We start from the raw sequence: 20,231 nt of genomic DNA, 5'->3' as shown, positions 1-20,231 counted from the left end.
TCTTAGCTTTAATGTGTTTGTGTGTGTCCTCTCACAGGAAGCTAAACATCAACCCCTGAGTTTTTTAGATAGATAGATAGATAGATAGATACTTTATTAATCCCGGAGGAAATTGCTTTTTAGAGTCCTTAATAGATTAGTCCTTAACAGGCACAGTCAGAAACATCTTCCATCGCCATGCCATCCTCACCAGCAGCCACCTCTATCACACCCCGCTGTCCTGTCATCAGCCACAGTCCTCTGTCCCCTAGCCTGACTGTCCACTTTTTCCCTCCTATGCCTTGGTGTCAGACAGAGTCGCAGAGCAGAGTGGTATTTCCTGAGCGCTCCTCCAGTGGCCCGGAGTTATAGCTCAGAGCACTCCTCAATGCGCCTGTGAAGGCAGGCCATCCGTTTGTGCCCCATATTCCTATATAACCCATGTAGTGTCCCTCTCATGGTAACACCACTAGTTGCGAGATCCGCTACCAATCTGTCCTCTTTCAAAAAAAACAACAACACCGCACCTTTGTTCAACCTTGAGGCATAGGACAGTTTAGCGTCTCCCACACAGTCCCCCACAGCCAGGAGAACCATCTCTATCAGGACCAATGGGTCAGATGGGAACCGCCATGCCTCAGCGACAGAAATGGCGTGTCAAAAGATGCCATCTCCGCTAAGAAACACGGCTTACCAATTGCCAGTTTTCCAGTATGATCACAATGAACACAAAATTATGTTAAAACAGTTATACCTCAACCAAAGTGTCAGAAAAGTGAAACGAATTAGGAAACATTATCAAACGCTAAAACACTTCCTAAGCTCCCAGCACTCGCTCACTCACTTCAATCAATCAAGCAATCAATCAATCAAGCAATCAATCTTTGAAATTGTTCCCCATGTCTAATTCTTTCCTCCCAATTCGATTTGGTGCAAAGAGTTCCCTTTAACAAACTTTTTGCATCTTGTCACATACAACTACCATAGATAAGTAGTATGGTCAAGCGTGCTTATAATACTAAGCTGAAATTTACATACTAAGGTAAATGAGGACTGTTTGCTTTTGAGAGTAAGATCTTCAGTGTCAGCAAATTATTTTACACTTTTGTAAAACCAGTTTTTTATGTCTTACCAGAAGTTGAAGAAGAAGGTGCCTGGTTAGTTTCTGACAAGGACAAGGAGGTACGTATAGAATGTATAGTATATTTTGACATGCGGCCACTCTTTTATCCTAAGGTCTGTTTGTGATTGAGTGTAGGTGCTAGAATTTTCTAATGTGGAATATGTGATGTGTTTAGTTAAATTTCAAAAGGATGAGCAATGTAATTGTGCGTAGCGCCTAATATATGTTTAGGTTAGGCTTCAAGCTAAAGTGTCATGTGTTTCTATAAACAATATTTTACTTTGAATATGGATAGTCTAATCTTTCAATTCGGGTGATTGCAATGAGATGGAAAAGAATATTTCTGAGTTCTCTAATTCAATTTTGCACGTACAAATCAGCGATGTTAGACAGCGATGTCTCTCCATCATCAAAATGAAAATGATGCATTAACTGCACATATTTGTGTTTCAGGCCCAGATCTATAACAAAGGTAAAAGTGCCAGGAATCCAGTGCAGCGGGTGTCCAACAGATACTATACTAGCAAGAGCATTCAGTGTAGAAACTGCAACAAGAATGGACATCTCTCCAAGAACTGCCCTGAGCCCAAAGTCAGTTTCACTCATTTCACTGCAGTTTTATGTGCATTGATGAGTAGAATAATATAAAATCTAACATTGATATATGTTTGTTTGTATGTGCATCGATCGGGCGGGAGCAGTTGTTGCCCTGCTTCCTTTGTGGTACTCCAGGTCACATGGTCAGCCAGTGTCCCAATAGGCATTGCAACAACTGTGGGCTGCCTGGGCACAACTATGAGTCTTGCAACGAGAGGGCATACTGGCACAAGCAGTGCCATCGCTGCAGTATGAGAGGACACTTCTTTGATGTGAGTATAACTTTTTGTTTTATTAGTTTGGACTCTCTTCTGGGAAGACGTAAAATGATTTCAAAACTTGGCTTCAGGATAATCATGTACTCCTAATGCGCCAACGTTGGATACCAATTAATTTCTGAGGTGTTGGATGGTGTTGTCATTAATGCATTTTCCAAATTAGTTAAGTTCTTCAATGTCAAATTTACAAGAAAGAAGTGGTGACTTGGGCTTTGAGTCATTGTCCTGTTGAGACAAAAAAAAAATCCCCAGAATAAAACTATAAAATTAGCAAAGCTACCATTAAGATTTCATTTAAATGGACATAAGTAAGCAAAATAAAACACTGCAAATACACAGTATGTGCAATATAAAATGACAAGGCTGGACAACCAGCCTGGTAATAGAAGTACAGGTGGTCCTCAGCCTACGAACTCAATTGATTGAGTGGCTGTTTGTAAGATGAATTGTTCATTTATTAAATTTCAATCCATATATTTTGCGGGCGACGCGGTGGATAGCCCTGTCAGTGTCCGGGTTTGAGTCGGTGCTATGCGGAGTTTGTATGCTCTTCCTGTGTCTACGTGGGTTCTCTGGCCTCCTCCCACCTCAAAAAAACATGAAGTTTAGGTGGATTGGTTATGCCAGAATTGCCTGTAGGTGAGAGTGTGTACGTGAGTGGATGTTTGTCTCTCCTGTGGCTCCACGGTGCACAGTGACGTACCTTGAACGTCCTACCGCCTTTTACCCCTTGTCTGCTCGGATAGGCTCGGCAAGCCCCTGTGACCCGTAAAAAATAAGAGTAAAAATATGGATGGATGAATCTATAGTCACCATTTGAGTTCATTTAAATGCCATGTATGTGTGGCTTGGCCTGTGGTTGTTCGTATCTACAAATGTTTGTAAGTCGAGTGTTCGTATCTTGAGGATACCTGTACACTTTATTCATCTCGTTTTTATGTCTTTAACCACTTCCATCACTCTGACTTACCCCCTCTTTCCCATTCACTGTAATAATGAGTGACCAGGGGTCAACACACGCTGCTGTTCACATTAATTGATACACTTCAGCAATTACAGCTTAGTTATGTCTCTGCCATGCTGTATATTCCAGCTGTGTGTGTGTGTGTGTGTGTGTGTGTGTGTGTGTGTGTGTGTGTGTGTGTGTGTGTGTGTGTGTGTGTGTATGTGTGCGAGCATGTGAGCGTGTATGTGTCTATGTTGGCACTGAAGGGTGAATCTAATGACCATCAATGACAATTATCCCACCGCAACATTCATTACCTTGCCCATTTACTCTAATGCTAAAAAATGGAAAAACCCTGTGTGCTTGTCAGACCCCCCCACTCCCCTCCCCTCTCTCACTCTGTGTAATGGATGAGTAACCAGGTGAACACCAGAGGGAGAGGGGAGACCAAGATGCTCAACACTTTTCCCCCCCTCTTTTTCACTTTCTTTTGCTCATTCTGTCTTTCTTTTTCTCCCTCTAGATCCTCATGTTCATTTTCTTTTCTCTTTTGCATATTGTTTCTTTTAAGCAAAGGTGCAAGTCATGTGGTATTATAATTACCCTTTTCTTGGAACAAATAACTTTAACATACAGTCAAAAATTATTTTGTGTGTGTGTGTGTGTGTGTGTGTGTGTTTAACACAGCAAGAGAGTCAGGTCTCTGTCCCCTGGGCCTTTCTGTGTCTCTCATTAAAGACAGACGGTTGATGGAGCGCGAGTGTGTCGCTCGCCTCGCCTGTCGCCCTCGACAACAACACACTACCCCGGCGGTCTGGAGGGAGAGAGCAAACGGGAGGGAACGGATGTGTGTGGTGGATGTGGGGGTTGTGGAAGAAAAGAAAGCTAGATCAGAGACTATAGCTATCGAAATGTACCGGTGTATTTGCTCATTTCTGCAGGTCAGATTAAGCAAAATAAAGTGTCCTGCATTTTTATCAGGTTGCTTCAATGTTTGGGTTTTGAACAAGCATTTAGGCCATTGTTCTTTTTTACAGATGGCAATTTTCTGCTGATCGGCAGATTTACGCTAATTTTAAATCAAATTGATCAGTTACTATGAGGATTGCTATTGCAACAAGATATAATCAGCAGGGTAACACTAACCTTTCTCACGACAGTCTAATCCTGACAGTCTAATGTCGGGGGAAGGGGTTAGGCACCTTATTTTTTTATTAGCATTGAAAATTATGTCATGCCAACTCAATCTTACAACTTATTTTCCAAAAACAGGAAAACTGTTTAACTTGAGTGTGTTATTTAACTTATTAGCGAGTGGATGAATAGGAATAGATTTGGGCCAATGAGAATGCCCGTAGCATTTCACTTCATAAATTCACGGCATGCACACCAGAAGGAAACAAAGATGAAGGTGATGCAGAAGTTGGCAGTACTCATTGTAAAGAAGAAGAAGTAATTAAACTTGAAGCATTAATTATGAACTGTAAATATGGTAAATATGAATATAACCTATATTCATACAATTCTTGAGACTTGTAGTTTGCTCAGAAGCCTTCCCATAAGAACAAGTAAAAAGCATTGATGGAAAACAGTGATTAAATATATTTTCAAAGTAAGTTTTCAATAAACAAGCTATTTTTTATTAATAATGTCATACTGAAAAGCTCAGTCAAACCTCCTGTCATTGGTTCAACACTAATAGTTCAGGTGAAAAAATATCGTAATGTTGCCATCTCTGTTTTAAATGTGACCAGAATTTGCATGTCATGCAAATTGTATCAGAATTTATTTTGCATATGCAAGAGAAAAACTCAGAGTAGCCTTCTGCACAGAGTAGACACACATCTTCCTCTCCTTTCACCCTCACGCGCTGTCTGGCTCTCTCACTCAGTAGGTGTGTAAGTAGATAAATCTCGTTGCCTGCGGCGACTGCGGCATTTTCAATTTCCCAGTGGGAAGTGGCGGTGTTTGGGAGAGGATGTCGGAACGCTTAAGGAACAGCGTGGTGAAGCACCGGAGATAATGCTTTAGCCACAGCGGGACCAAACGACTGACTGCCTTACTTACTAGCTGCTTGAGTGACTGACTGTGGACAGACACAGGGAAGGCAAACAGGCTATTGCTGAGAATTCAGGGGTGATAAAGGTTGACAGAGTGGTGGAGGAGAAGTTAGGAGTCTGGCAGTCAAATGGCGAACACGACACGACTGTTTTGTGGTTTTCTTTTTGGCCCTCTCAGTCCTGATGTGCCTGCCAGCCAGTGTCTCATTGTGTGTCTTAATTATCTGTCACAATTACATATAACATACATCTCCATAATTTTTCTTTATTTAAAACTGATTTAATCCATTTCTTCAATGAATTTATGCAGTCTGACGACATATTTAATGAGCCCTGTTTTTCCCCCCCCCTTCCCCAGGCTTGTCCGGAGGTCTGGAGACAATATCACGTCACAGTGAGTATCTCACCAAAAACAGTCAAACCGGTAGCCAGCTCCACAGTGGTGTTGTCCACACTGTGACCTTTCTCTGCATGTTCTCATCATTGGACCTGAGCGGTTGACCATCACTCTGTAAACATGAGGATGTCACCGGGAGATGCAAAACACACAGACTAGATTCTTATAATAAATAAGGTGTTGGCTCATTGTTTAGTCAGAGCTCTGCTGAAGTCATAAAAGCCAAATTAAAGTGTGCTCCTGGGGCATTACCACCAACAAACAAAAAAAAAGTCTCGCTTTAGGATGGTTGAAACAGGTGTTCCATCTTACACTTCTTTTGAGTCATGAAACCTGATGACAAAAAATTTTATTCAAGAAAGACCCCAGTGAAGTGTGTCATTAAGGGTCAAAGTAACATAGAATTTATCTACACAAAGTGTCAAACTCTTCTTCCCACTTAAGATTATCCACACCAAACACCTATTGATCAATACCACAGATGCATTTCACACCAAAATAGCACATACGTACATAATTTCAAATAATTACTCAATAAAAGTTTTAAGATCCTAGCACATCAGTACCAGGCACCAGACTTCATGCTAAACAAGCTTCAACATAAACATGTGCTCCCACCCACGATTACCTTAATCTTAATCACAAATACGGTAAATATGAAAAGTTAAAGTGGTCAAAGAACTGAATGTATCTCTAAGTGTAAACATAATGTATAAGCTGCTGATGTAGAACACAGAAAGTTACCAAAACTATGGCAAGTGTCCAAAAATGTAGAATTGTAAAGGAGGAGGAGGACAAGGGCTCATTCAGACAGGAAATCAAAGGGAGGTACACAGATTGTTACACTTGAATGTTGCATACCATGAGTTAACCTTAGCATTAAGAATAGTTATATTACTTATTGTGTTATGTTGTTTGTGCTAACGCTTTAGCCCATGTCAAATGTAAGTCCCAGTAGATGTCGTGGTCATCATCATCAATGCCCTAATTAGACTGGTAGAAATATAAAAGAATAAGTAAATAAGCAAATAAAAAAACAAGTAAAAAAATAAGTAAAAAAATAAGTAAAAATAAAATAATTTCCCCAATCTGGGGATTAATAAAGTATACTTTCTTTCTAAGGTGGTAGTGGTACAGAGGGCCTGCTGCATTGTTGTATGTTAATTTGCTTCATCCAACAGTGCATTTAACAATTTTACAATTCATTTGACAATTTCAGTTTCAATAAATTAAGCTGAAAAAAAAAATCTCGGAAGAAGGAACTGCGATGGGAATGTTTTTCCTTTTTTAATTGCATTTATGACGTATGTGCTCATGTGACATGTTTGTGTGTGCTTAAAATGTTTTGGATGTGTTTTTCTTTCTTAGTTTTATATATCCGTGCAAATACAACATGGAAAGGTTAATGTAAGAATTGAAATCCTCTATAGTTGCTCACAGCCTCACTGCGAATAATGCAAATGTGTGACACAAATTAATTACAAATTACTTTGCTCATTCAAATGGCTTTGTTTTTATAAACTAGCACAGAGTTGGCTGCAGTTAGTTCAGTTCTATGCTAAACTAAGTGATCTTAATTGAAATGCCCTACAGTACCATGGCAAATGCAGTACAGTAAGTGATGCATCATTACTCATTATCACAGTCTTAATTATGAATGCTAAAGTATTTGTATATATGTCTACAACGTCTGTGAGTTCATGGACAAACTGAGCAGTGAAGAGACAATGTTTCTCACTATTCTAAACAAAGCAGGTTGATTCTTTTTTTATAATGATCGTGTGTGTGTGTGTGTGTGTGTGTGTGTGTGTGTGTGTGTGTGTGTGTGTGTGTGTGTGTGTGTGTGTGTGGGTACATAGGTGTGTCAAAGAGAAGAGAACTCGGTGTACAGTCACATTGACCATATGTCATTGGAAATGTTTGTGTGAGCATGGTGCTAATCCAAAATCTGAAAAGACAAATAGTTTTCTAAGCTTTTTGTGTGGGTGTGTATTTGAGCAAGGTGGTGATATAGACCTCAGCCTAAGAGAAAAGAGCAGCTTGTTTGTCAATTAAAAGATGTGATAAAGCATGAAATGGGCTGCCAACGCCACTCGGGACAAGGGAGTGAGAGAGCGAGAAGGAGAGTGTGTGTTTGCATATATCGTGGCGTGCACTTTGTGTTTGTCTGTGTGTTGGGGAGGTCTGTCACTCTCCTCTATGGAGATTAATTAGCAGTGGCTGTCTAATGAAAAGGCAGCATAGTTACCGCTAGGGTAGCACGACGGGAGAGATAGAGGGAGCAGGAGGAGGATGATGACAGAAGTTCCAGGGGAGATGATGGGATGGGAGTTAAGTTGAATGCTTGTGTGGTGACGGAATTCTATATGTTACAAGTAGTTTCATAGATGCTGAACCACAGGGAAGGAGACGAGGGCAATAAAATAAGCTTCCTTTCCTAAAGCTCCTTTTTTTGGGCCCGTTTCTGTTGGAGTTGATGTGCTTTAACGGGTGGAGGATTATGACCCAGGTCTAATTGAAGTATTTAAACCATTTAAGCATTAGGAACAGAAGGTCGTTACGGATCCGAACTGGCATGGGGGTTAGGGACCCAAAAACACACACTCACACAAACACACACCACCGCACTGGCACACTCAGGGATCCTTCTGTTTAAGACAGCCTCATTTTTTTCATGGTGCTGTTTATGACCCTGAACTCCCCAATGTGAGAAGGTGTGTGTGTGTGTGTGTGTGTGTGTGTGTGTGTGTGTGTGTGTGTGTGTGTGTGTGTGTGTGTGTGTGTGTGTGTGTGTGTGTGTGTGTGTGTGTGTGTGTGTGTGTGTGTGTGTGTGTTTGCTTTGGGAGATGTGACTCTGTCACCTTCCGCTGGGCTCAGCCAGGTGTGAAAAGGCATTCTGTCAGACCTCCCTGCTACTGAGTCCATTTATCCTCGTGTGTGTGCACGTGCGAGTGTGTGTGTGGGTGTGAGTGCGTTCATGCTGTGTCCGTTTATCTTCCATGAGTGTATGTGTTGTCTGCCTGCACCTGGCCCTCAACTAACAAACTCTTCCAACCACACAGTATGGACCACAAAGCCCTGGGGTATTTACTGTGAAAGTAAGATACTGACACACATGGGCACAAAAAAACACACAGACATTCTGCAAATATATATAGTGTGGTAAATGGAGTAAAAAGTTACCCACAACATTTTCATCTCACCTTTGTCATATGGTTTTGAAGACATTTTGACACAATAATAATATTCACACAGATTTAAAGTGTTTACACTGTAAACTTTCTGTTTTTACCACAGAGATATGCCTTATGTATCTACTTTCTTCCATTTAGTGTTTTACTTACTTCACACTGTACATGCAAAATATTACCCGCCACATATTTCTACCAGCAGTCCTCATCAATTTAGGTTACGGTTTAATGTATTCCCGTATTTCCAGAAATGACTTTGCACAGGGCTAAAAAAATGTATTTTAAAAAAAAGTACAGAATTGAATTCTTCGATTTCTTTTCATTGTTGAACACCAGTACAAAACGGAGGATGGCAGTGAGTAAATCTTTGACAATGGATAAGTGATTCCAAAGTAATAAATTAAATGTTAACCGCTGGTGCAGAGATCCAAATTTTAAATTTTTTACTTGTAAAGTCGATCATTAATAGTCATGCAAAATTACACCAAAGACATAAACTGGAAGACATTTAGCACAGGCCTTCCTCAAACACGTTTTCTCATTATCAGAGAATCTTTTTGCTTGTAAAATGTCTCAAGTTTCAGAGAAAAATACCTATAGCCACTGTTTCAAGTGCTGTTCAGCAGTCATCACCAAAGTCTTTCAAGATACAGCAAAGTAAAGCAGCAACATTTAATGTAAACCCAATGATAAATTGGATTAGCTAAATGAAGAAACAAACATTTGTTATTGTGTTATTCAGTTGGGCTAAGTTTTGTATATTGAAGGTTATAAATGCTAAAAGGACCATTTTTATCTTTAGCAGCCCGACAATACAAGAAAGAAAGGATGAGGTCTAGGTCCAAATGTTGAACACAGAGGGTGAAAAACAGGAATGTAGTGAGTAAATCAAGAACTGATGAATGGAGAAAGATCAGGAAGGGCAGAGAAGGCAGTGCAAGCTGAATGACCTACTGTCCTTTTACACAAGCTGCATTAATGCATGTAAAGATCATGAATAAATATGTGCATTTATGCATACAAGGCACATTGACTTTTACCTCTTGTTAGTGTTGTCAAGACCTTGCTTCACAGAGTTTAAGTCAGAGCACCACCCCATGGCTGCTGTGGGATTAGTGGGTTCTCCCACACTGAGGCCTGTGCAATGAAATTGTGCTCCTTTTACATGTTTAAAACTCTGATGTGAATCAAATACTAATCATTAAGTTTAATTTTTTCCCCCCCTAGTGTATTTGATCTATCTTAGTGAGAAGTGCCATACTCATTGATTCAACATGACTGACATAAAACATTCAGAATGAAATAGCTATAGAGAAAGAAAATGAGAGGTGGCAGGAGGGGTGATTGCTAAGAAGGGTGACAGAGGTGGGAGACAGGCGGCAAAGAGTGAATGTGAGCCTACAGCAGCTGATTGGTACAGGTATATCAGAGAGCGAACATGATTGGCCTCTCTGAAGCTGGTAGTGGTGACACCTGTATGTATGTGTTTATTGATTGGTACCTCTGCTCTTGGTGTTGTGTGTGTGTGTGTGTGTGTATCGAGCAGATTCTCTGCTCGCAGTGGAATCAGTACATGTGCATCGATCTTTTCCCTGGCGACAGGTGTGTGTGCGTGTGTCAGTTGCTCTCGAAACACCAGAAAAACCACACATTCAGTAACCTTTTTCTTTCAACACAGAAATTAAGCCATTGCCTTAAATTCCATTTGTTGTACCTCTTTCTCACCTGACTGCCTTTTTTTCTCCCTGTTCTTTTTTTATGTTCTACCTTTTTTGTCTCCCTGTCTTTCTCCACAAGGTTCCTCACTGTGTGCTCAATTCACTCGTGCCTTTGTTAACTCAAGGTTACGGACGTTTTGTCCCTTAAAATCCTCTTAAGAAAAGGAAATACATTTACCGTACTTTGAAAAAAAAAAATCTTAATAAAGTGGTCGTTAAGTTTTTACATGTCAAATTAGAGCTTACAGGGAATTATCTGTTTTCAAAATATTCATTTAGTCTGCATAATTCAAATTTCTTCTTGTTGGTAAAACTGAATACTTGTTCATAGATATGACACTTAAAAGAACTCTAAATCATTAGCAATATCATTGTTATGTGCAAAGTGCAGTTCTCTGAGATTTAACTCTTCATCCTCTTTGTCTGAGATTTAATTTATTTTTAAATGCATTTACTCTCATTTTCGGACCAGATCCTCACTGAAGCTTTGTCTGCAGGGTACATGTCACTGCTATATTGAAGTATTTATCATGGCATTCACTGTGCCAGCTTCACCTCTATGTTAGTGTTTTCGTGTACAGTGAGTGCTTTCTCAGACCTCTGACATGCAAAATAAAATGGATAAAATAGCAGAGCAGAGGTGTAGCAGTGTGTTTTGTCCGTCCTTGATGAGTAGATTTTTTCTCGTACTTAGAGTTAAATTTCAGTGGAGATTTACTCTGTGTATTTGGGAGCAAATTTTAATTTTGTGTCACATATATTAAAATGATAGTGTTGTTGCTGTTTTTTTGTATTTCTCATCAACAAAGGGGATATAAAGAGGAGTTGAAATAATTTTTGCTTTTAAGAAAAAAGAAAAATGTTTATTTTGTTGTGGAACAATGAGGAACTCAAATTATATTTACGATGTGTCGCATCATTTCTTAAAAATCAAATTCTTGCAACAATAGTTCTTGTGAATGTCCATCTGAAAAGTTGTGTTGTTTTAGATTACTGTATATTAGAAAAACACAGATCCATTTCTGGATTAAATGTAGACTAGATTAATTTAGCTGTTGTTTGAAGTGGAAAAATCATAGCACTTCTCGTTGGATTTTGTTTCTTTAAATTTGTGCTTACAGCTGTTTTGTTGAAGTTAAATTCACCTGCTGTGACTTCAACCAATCCTATTTAGGGGTGGCGTTGAGCAGCCTGCTTTATTGGATCGCCATCAAGTGGTCAAATAGAGAACTGCACCGTGATAACTCAGACGACAGGAAAGCAATTTCGGAATTCCCATTTAGTCCTCGTGGAATTTGTTATGCAATCATTTTGCTGCTGATTTAAACAATATTCACCTCTCTACCCCTCTGTAAATTGAAGTTCAAGATTAAAGCACATGTATTGTATGTGTCTTTATTATTGAGGTATTTGTACAAATTATTTAGGATGTACACATTCGTACATAAATTATTTCAGGACCATGTCATTTGCAAAAAAAGAACAAAGTTCTTTCTGCACTAAATGAAATTATCTATTCTCACACACAGGGTTATGAGAGGCTTTCAATCAAATTTTGTTTTGTTAAAAATGTTGTCCATGTAGAATAGATGAAGAGCTGAAATATGTGTTAATGTCATGTTTTACTGCAGTACAAGACGCGATAAAGCAACTATTAAAATTTTATTTTATCATCAACTGACGGTGTACTTTAAGAAAAGCAGAGTTTTAAACAACCAAAATATCAACAGAAATAATTTCTAAAATTATGTAGCTCATGTAGAGTAGTAGGATCCAGTGTGTTTTTGCAGTAATTAAGCTGTGACTAAAAGCGTTTATCATTTTTCACATTTCTACTCATATTTTTGTAAGAATATCACATATATCCATTAGTTTAAAGTAATGAGCAAACCTGCTTGTAATTCTTTTTTCTGCTAAAAACCGGTTTGACCTTTTTGTAACATGCCTTTGTCTGTTCTTCCTCTTTTTAGCTGACCTCCTTTTTTCGCTTCCTCTTACAAAAACGTGCACAATTCAAATAACGCTTTGTAAAAACCCTTCAAATCCACATCTATTCATGTGGCTGTTTCTGCTGTCTCATCAAGGTACAGTGAGAACTCTCCAGACTCTTTTCTGCCAAGAGTTTTAGCCCCAACAATTCATTCTTTAATGTTTGAGATGGAATTTTTAGTCCATGTTTTAAAAATAGCATTACACAGAGCAAAATGAAAGCTAGACGTTAAAACTATTATTTTTAGTGATCAACTATTTAGAGAATGAGTGAATAAATTTCGAAGTAAAACTCACGCACATTTGGAAGTACAGACCTCCAAAATATTTAAATCTCTTTTTTTTAATCTTACATAATAGTGAACTAATACCGGTATATCTTTGAGATGTTTTTGAGATTTTCAATCTAAAAATTAAAATTTACTGCATTGAACAATACATCCTCAGTTTAAACCATCAACTAATTGATTCGAAGATGAAAATAATAGTTTTTTTTACACCTATAACCGATCATTGCTGATTAAATAAATAAATAGAAAAATAACCAATAGAAGAAGGGAGGTAGGAATGCATCAATCCTTATCAAACCTGTCGTACAAATTTGCTTACAGCAGAGAAAGACAGAGACAATTAATTACAAGTGTCTTGACATACATTACTGAATGTACATGTCAAACTGTAGGAATGTACACTCAAATGCACACTTACACACACAGACACACGCACTCTCACACACACACTTCCTCTCTAATACAGGTGCACCGTTATCAGAGGTCTTGCAGGCTTTGCAGGTCTTTGTACCTTCCCGCTTAGCTGGATGGTGTCAATTTTGGTGTGAGTGTGTGTCTGAAAGTGTGAGTTTTTGCACGATTTGTTGGTAATAATGTAAAATTAGACTTTAACAACACTGACCAGGCCATAAGAGACCAAACACATCTCCATGTGCTTCATCTAAAGACCCTTGTCTTTCATGTGTTGTCTCGGTCTAATTGCTTGTACTACTGTGAATGATACATTTCTATGAGCTTGACATGTCATTAGGAACAATAAGAAACACCCCTCCCTCACTGACCAATGCTGAGAATACAAATTGAATAACTTAGACCTAGATTTAAATAGATTTACTTGTACCGTCTGTTCCGCCTTCTACGGTGTGACCAGATTACCTCCAGTCACTGCCCTTACAGAGAGAAAGTGTGCATGTGTGTATGGGGGGGGGGGGTATGGCAACCACCGTTCAACCCTGCATCACATTATCATTACATTCCAGGAGCATTTCTCTCTCTCTCTAAAAAGCAAATCGGGTCAGATTGTGTTCAGACTGACTGACTGACGGGGGGAGATAGGAAGAGCCTCTGGGAATAACGCTGTGTGTGAGTGTGAGTCTTTGCAGGGTGCGGGGTTACGGCTTTGGTCTTTGTGAGTCTTTGTGAACTGGCAGGCACAAAGGGGGCCGGAATCACATGTGGTTATTTGGAGGACCCCTTCCTCCTCCTGTTTCCCTTCTTCTGTCTTCTCAATAAATGCACACATGACCAGTCTGAGATTAAATTCTTAAATTTTGCCATACTGCAGTTAAATTCCCATAAGAAATTAAATGGATTAATCATCCTGCAATTAACATTTGGTATCCTCCTTGAAAGGTTGTTCACCTTTCACTATTTCACAACTGGCTAATTAGCCCTCCCTGTTAACCCAATATGTACATACTGCCATGTTGCACACACACGCACACCACAAGGGTCTGTTTGTTTTGGTATGAGCCCAGTAGTCTTGTGTTGTGTTGTGAGGCTGTTTTCTATGATAAAGCATGTAGAGTTGGTCCCCTGTGGGTCCAGTAACATATGCAAAACTGTTCCCATCGCTGCAATAACATATGCAAAATAACACATTTCCCCCACGCTCCCACCATCCGTTACTGTTCTGATCCCAACCCCTCCCACACAGGCACACATAAACCTGTTTGTTTCTTGGATTGTGTTTGATAAGTGCGTGCGTGCGTGCGTGTGTGTCTGTGTGTGTGTATGTGTGTGTGTTCCTTCAGATTGCACTGTGTAACAGTCTGAGCTTTGTGTTGGCCAAAGGATTATCACGGCTTTACCACCAGCAGCTCAAGCAAAGAGCAGAGGAGAACAGGGCTTACAGAGACACAGTGTATGTGTTGGGACAACTGTGGGAAAAACAGGTGTGTGTGTGCGTGTGCGTGTGTGTTAGTATTTGAGATAGAGACCAAGAGTGAAGGGGAGAACACGTTCATGTGTTTTTGTGTAGTGTGTTTGAACACGTACACACAAATTGGGCGTTGGTGACAGGCCACAGATGTCGGTCTGTCTGTCGGGCAGCGAATTTGCCCTCTATACTCATCCTAAAGCATCAGTCCTCTGTTTGTCTGAAGAGAGCCCATAACTGGTTCAGAAAGTGGATCAGACTCACATTTCTTCTGCCATCTATGCACTCAAGAGTATTGTCAGTGAAACACGGACCTTTCGGATGAATGAAGATGCAATTGAAATTTACAATTTTGAATTGTTTCATTTTATATCACACATGACCAACTATTAACAAAATTTAAAAAAAATAAACAAGACAAAAAGATTCAGACAATATAACACAACCAACAACTAAAATAAAGCTTACCCTGGATCACATGTAACACAGATATGCTTTTTAACAATCAATGATGTTTAAAATACAAGATATGCTGGTAGATTCGGTTAAAACCCACCCAGGTGCATTTACCAACTGCAGTTCATTTTGGATGATTTGAAAGCTGTCAGTCGATACTAGCTGCTTCCCAAACAACCACATTCTAATTGGTCTACTTTAAAGTTACATTAAGACTGTTAAAACTGGGAGGGCCCAGTGATGATGCTGGTCCTCTGCTCTTTGCTGTTGTGTGGATATGTGTTGGTTACAGATCACTTCATGAAGTGCACTTCCATTGGTTGCAGTTAAACAAATAAACATTAGAGATGACAAAGGATACAAAGTAAATTTGAGGTTTTTGCAGTGAAGCAAAGGGATTGGACAATAAGACAATGGCATGATTTGCTCCTGGTGTGGTCGCCTTATCCTTATTTTACATTAATATTTGCTTTGTCTCACTCTCTTGTTCAGACCAAAATAATTTTGGTACCAACTCAAGACAAGATTATTTTTGTTTAACACTTGTTCAGTTGAAACTGACTTTAATTGCTTTAGAGTAGATGTACTGATGCACTGTTTGAAATTGGAGCTGTTTTACCTGATTCCGTTCTTCATATTATTTAATAAAATGTCAAAAGAGAGTTTGTTGAGTCAACTGTTTGACTTGATAATGCAGTGTGCTGCTCTTTCTCTAGTTAAAAGTTAGTCTAACTCGCCTAGCAGTCTGTCTCCCTACAATCTATTCAGGTAACCAGATCAAAAGGACAAAACAGTATTTCTTAAAATAGAATTAATATGTCAGCTTTGTAGATTAATTAGGTAATTTTGAAGAATAATTTGCTTCATATTCACATGGTTTAATCAATAATTTAGTGTGTTGCATACCTACATGGGCCTTAAAATGTTATTAAAGCTATAGAGGTAAAGGTATATACTGTTCTTAATGGTGACAGCAACTATTTTAGTGAAGTACTCCTAAATTCAATCATTCAGTCATCTTCAAACCTGCTTCTTCAGATGTAGCGGGTCGTGGGGTGCTGGAGCCTATCCCAGCCAACTGGGGGCGTGAGCCAGGGTACACTCCGGGCGCAACACCAGTGTACCGCGGAGCCACATGGAGACACACAGACAAACACAAACACTCACACCTACGGACATTTTGGAAAGCGCAATCCACCTGAAGTGCATGGGTTTTTTTTAGATGGGAGGAACCTACAGTATAGAACCCCACTGCAGTAATAACCACAGACCCCTAGTAAAGAATATCAGCCACAACGCGGAAGCTGATTTGATCCAAATAAATAGTCTAGATGAACTAAAATGAATGGAGCTGTAGAAATTAGCTGATATAACAGTCATTTTTATCACTTTTTTAAATAATCTTTTAATCCTTTATTTGAGCAGAGCTGAATTAATTTCATCATAATAAATAAAATTCTTCCTCTCATTTTGGCTTTTCCCTTCAGGGGTCGCCACAGCAAATCAGTTGCCTCCATCTAACCCTGCCTTCTGCATCCTCTTCTCTTACATCCACTACCTTCATGTCCTCTTTCACTACATCCATAAACCTCCTCTTTGGTCTTTCTCTAGGCCTCCTGCCTGGCAGTTCAAAACTCAGCATCCTTCTACCAATACTGTATATTCACTATCTCTCCTCTGGACATCTCCAAACCATCTCAGTCTGGCCTCTCTGACTTTATCTCCAAAACCTCTAACATGTGCTGTCCCTCTGATGTACTCATTCCTGATCCTATCCTTCCTGGTCACTCCCAGAGAGAACCTCAGCGTCTTCATCTCTGCTACCTCCAGCTCTGTTTCCTGTCTTTTCCTCAGTGACACTGTCTCTAGACCAAACAACATCGCTGGTCTCACCACAGTTTTGAACACCTTTTCTTTCATTTTAGCTGAAACTCTTCTATCATACAGCACACCCGACACTTTTCTCCCCCCGTTCCATCCTGCCTCTACACGCTTCTTCACCTTTTTTCCACACTCTCCATTGCTCTGGACTGTTGATCCTAAGTACTTAAAATCCTCCACCTTGATCTCTTCTCCCTGTAATCTCACTCTTCCACTTGCAAACATCATAGTCCATGGCAATTCCTGTCAAACCTCATCTGTCAGCCTGTCCATCACCATAGCGAACAAGAAGGGGCTCAGAGCTGATCCCTGATGCAGTCCCACCTCCTTGAACTCCTCTGTCACACCTACAGCACACCTCACCACTGTCTTACAGACCTCATACATGTCCTGCACCGCTCTAACATACTTCTCTGCCACTCCAGACTTCCTCATACAATACCACAGTTCCTCTCTGGTCACCCTGTCATAAGCTTTCTCCAGATCTACAAAAACACAATGCAGCTCCGTCTGGCCTTCTCTGTACTTGTCTATCAATATCCTCAAAGCAAATACTGCATCTGTGGTACTCTTTTTTGGCATGAAACCATACTGATGCTCACAAATGCTCACTTCTGTCCTTAGTCTAGCTTCAGCTACTCTTTCCCATAACTTCATTGTATGGCTCATCAGCTTTATTCCTCTGTAGTTGCCACAACTCTGCACATCTCCCTTGTTCTTAAAAATAGGTACCAGCAAACTTCTCCATTCCTCAGGCATCTTCTTACTATCTAATTTCCTGTTGAACAACCCAGTCAGAAACTCTACTGCCACCTCTCCTAGACACTTCCATTCCTCCACAGGTATATCATCAGGACCGACTGCCTTTCCACTCTTCATCTTCTTCAATGCCCTCCTCACTTCATCCTGACTATTCTTTGCTACTTCCTGGTCCACAATGGCCACCTCCTTTCGTCTTTGTTCTCTCTCATTTTCCTCGTTCATCAACTTTTCAAAGTACTCTTTCCATCTTCCCTTTACACTACTGGCACCCGTCAGTACTCTTCCATCCCTATCCTTAATCACCCTAACCTGCTGCACATCCTTCCCATCTCTGTCTCTCTGTCTTGCCAACCTGTATAGATCTGTTTCTCCCTACTTACTGTCCAACCTAGGATACAAATCATCATAAGCCCCTTGTTTGGCCTTTGCTATTTCTACTTTCACCTTACACTGTATCTCCCTGTATGCCTGTCTACTCTCCTCAGTCCTCTTGGTGTTCCTCTTCTCTCTCTTCCTACGAACACACTTTCCTCCACTCCTTCTTCGACCAATAGTAGACCAATTTTCACCGGCACCCTGTAGGTGAACAGCACCGATGGCGGTCGTTGTTAACCCGGGCTTCAACCAATCCGTTATGGAAGTCATAGATTTGATTCACATGTTTGATTTGGCAAAAGTTTTACGTCGGATGCCCTCCCTGACACAACCCTCTGTATTTATCCGGGGTAGGGACTGGCACAATAAGACACTGGCTTGGGCCCTCTTACGTTTACATTATAATAAATAAATTCTGAAGATCTTAAATCAGAAGATATAGTTTTGGATCCTTGTAAATTATCTGCATTTTTCACAATTTGAAATTGTGACAATAATCTCAAGATTAACCAAATATAAGAATTAAAAGAATTGGTGGATTGAATTTGAACACATAACTATCAATTTGGGACAGAGTGAGAACAACTTTATGTAGTCTTCAAATTCCTTTCCTAGGATAAAGAACATGTTTTAAACACTGAAATTATGGATATGTCATGTTGATTGTCACTGCACAGCCACCCAAGGAGTCCTCTCGAAAATTTCTGCGAAAGAGAAAAACCCTAAAGGTATACGATCCCTCAGGCCCTCACACATAAGCAATTTAGATACTCCCGATAGGGTGTGCCAGATGAAAAGAGAATAAGAATGAAAGAGGGATGTGGGCTCATTCAGTTAATTAATATTGTATATGACCGACACCTCCTCCTCACATGCATGCAAAGACACATTTATCCTAGATTTTTAGACAATGATCACTGCTTGATGGGAAAATAGGTATTTTATTTCTTCCTTTTCGCCTCTCTTGTGCTTTCATTCATTCTGTCTATGGGCTGGATCAGAGTATTTGGAGATAACACAGGCCCAAGGTCAGGTAGGGAGAGACGGAGGGAGTCCTACAGCAATTTACATGAAAGATGAATGGGAAGAGGGGCAGGAAGGGTGGAGGTCGGGGTGGGGTGGCAGCTTGAGACAGAGACTGTGATCTCCTTAGGGTGTGTGTGTGTGTGTGTGTGTGTGTGTGTGTGTGTGTGTGTGTGTGTGTGTGTGTGTGTGTGTGTGTGTGTGTGTGTGTGTGTGTGTGTGTGTGTGTGTGTGTGTGTGTGTGTGTGTGTGTGTGTGTGTGTGTGTGTGTGTGTGTGTGTGTGTGTGTGTGTGTGTGTGTGCGTGCTTGCAAGAGGTCTGTGATCTCCCAGCCTTTGTGATGGAGATGGGCCCGGCCGGCCTGACCCGATAATGACGCGACGCTCTAATAGCATTCATCCTTTCTGCCGCTAAACTACTCAAGCGGAAAAGAGGGGGGGGGGGACAAGTGTGAGGGGAAGATGTGGGGATGGAATGGTGTGTCTGGAGGAGAGAGGGAGGCAGGAGGAAGGGATAGACAAAAAGGAAGGGAGGTTAGCTGAGCTATGTTTTAGAAATAATGTGGGGCACAAATCATTTGTAATCTCAGAATCAGGGTTGAGAGATGAGAGACAGGGCAACTTAGATGAATGTGAGGGTGTGTTTGAGTGTGTGCATAACATTTGCAGTAAATGCACTGTTTGTGTCTCGTCTCTCCCTCTTTATCAGTGTGTATTTGCTGTGGGCGCTGGAGCATGGAAGGCTTTCACAGCACTGTCGGCCACAGGGTCCTGTCCCCTATGGCCCAAACACACACACACACACACACACACACACACACACACACACACACACACACACACACACACACACACACACACACACACACTGAGAGAAGGAGTTACTTATCATACAGGGTCATTACAGGCCTCTAACTATAGCCCTCGTAATCACTAGTTACATCAGCACCCATATTCACCTTACAATAGACAGCAGTTCACATCAATGGAGAGCATGGGAATGATGGCAGAGAAGGGGAGGCTGGGAATAAAATGGAAGGATATACCCCCATATTAATTGTTGAAATAGCTGTTTTTTATTGGAAGTCTTTAGTTTTAGAGTAACGGGCTCTTTTCAATTTTTCTTTTGTACTTAGACTAAGCCAGGTGTTCCTGTACAGCAGCAGACGGACGACCAGGGTCGAACCCCTGCCTGTTGTTACAACTGCTCCAAGGAAGGACACTTTGGCCATGTGAGTATCTCACAATGTCTTTTTTAATTTACATTTATTTACTTTTTGTATAACTT

The 20,231-nt window shown here is 40.4% G+C and overlaps 1 protein-coding gene across 2 annotated transcripts in view; it reads left to right on the top strand.

Moving 5' to 3' along the window:
* zcchc7 (zinc finger, CCHC domain containing 7) overlaps positions 1–20,231 on the top strand; it is a 53,275-nt gene that overhangs the window by 29,376 nt on the left and 3,668 nt on the right. Inside the window, exons 5-9 of one of the 2 annotated variants that reach the window (XM_068321532.1) lie at positions 1,118–1,161; positions 1,556–1,693; positions 1,804–1,971; positions 5,342–5,377; positions 20,080–20,175. In XM_068321532.1, coding sequence (XP_068177633.1) covers positions 1,118–1,161; positions 1,556–1,693; positions 1,804–1,971; positions 5,342–5,377; positions 20,080–20,175 — 482 coding nt within the window. Of the gene's footprint in view, positions 1–1,114; positions 1,162–1,555; positions 1,694–1,803; positions 1,972–5,341; positions 5,378–20,079; positions 20,176–20,231 lie in introns of both variants that reach the window. The other variant, XM_068321531.1, reaches the window with a different exon arrangement.

Source organism: Antennarius striatus, chromosome 8 (genome assembly GCF_040054535.1).
Source record: "Antennarius striatus isolate MH-2024 chromosome 8, ASM4005453v1, whole genome shotgun sequence".
NCBI lineage: Eukaryota > Metazoa > Chordata > Actinopteri > Lophiiformes > Antennariidae > Antennarius > Antennarius striatus.
This window is presented reverse-complemented; position numbering and strand designations above follow the sequence as displayed.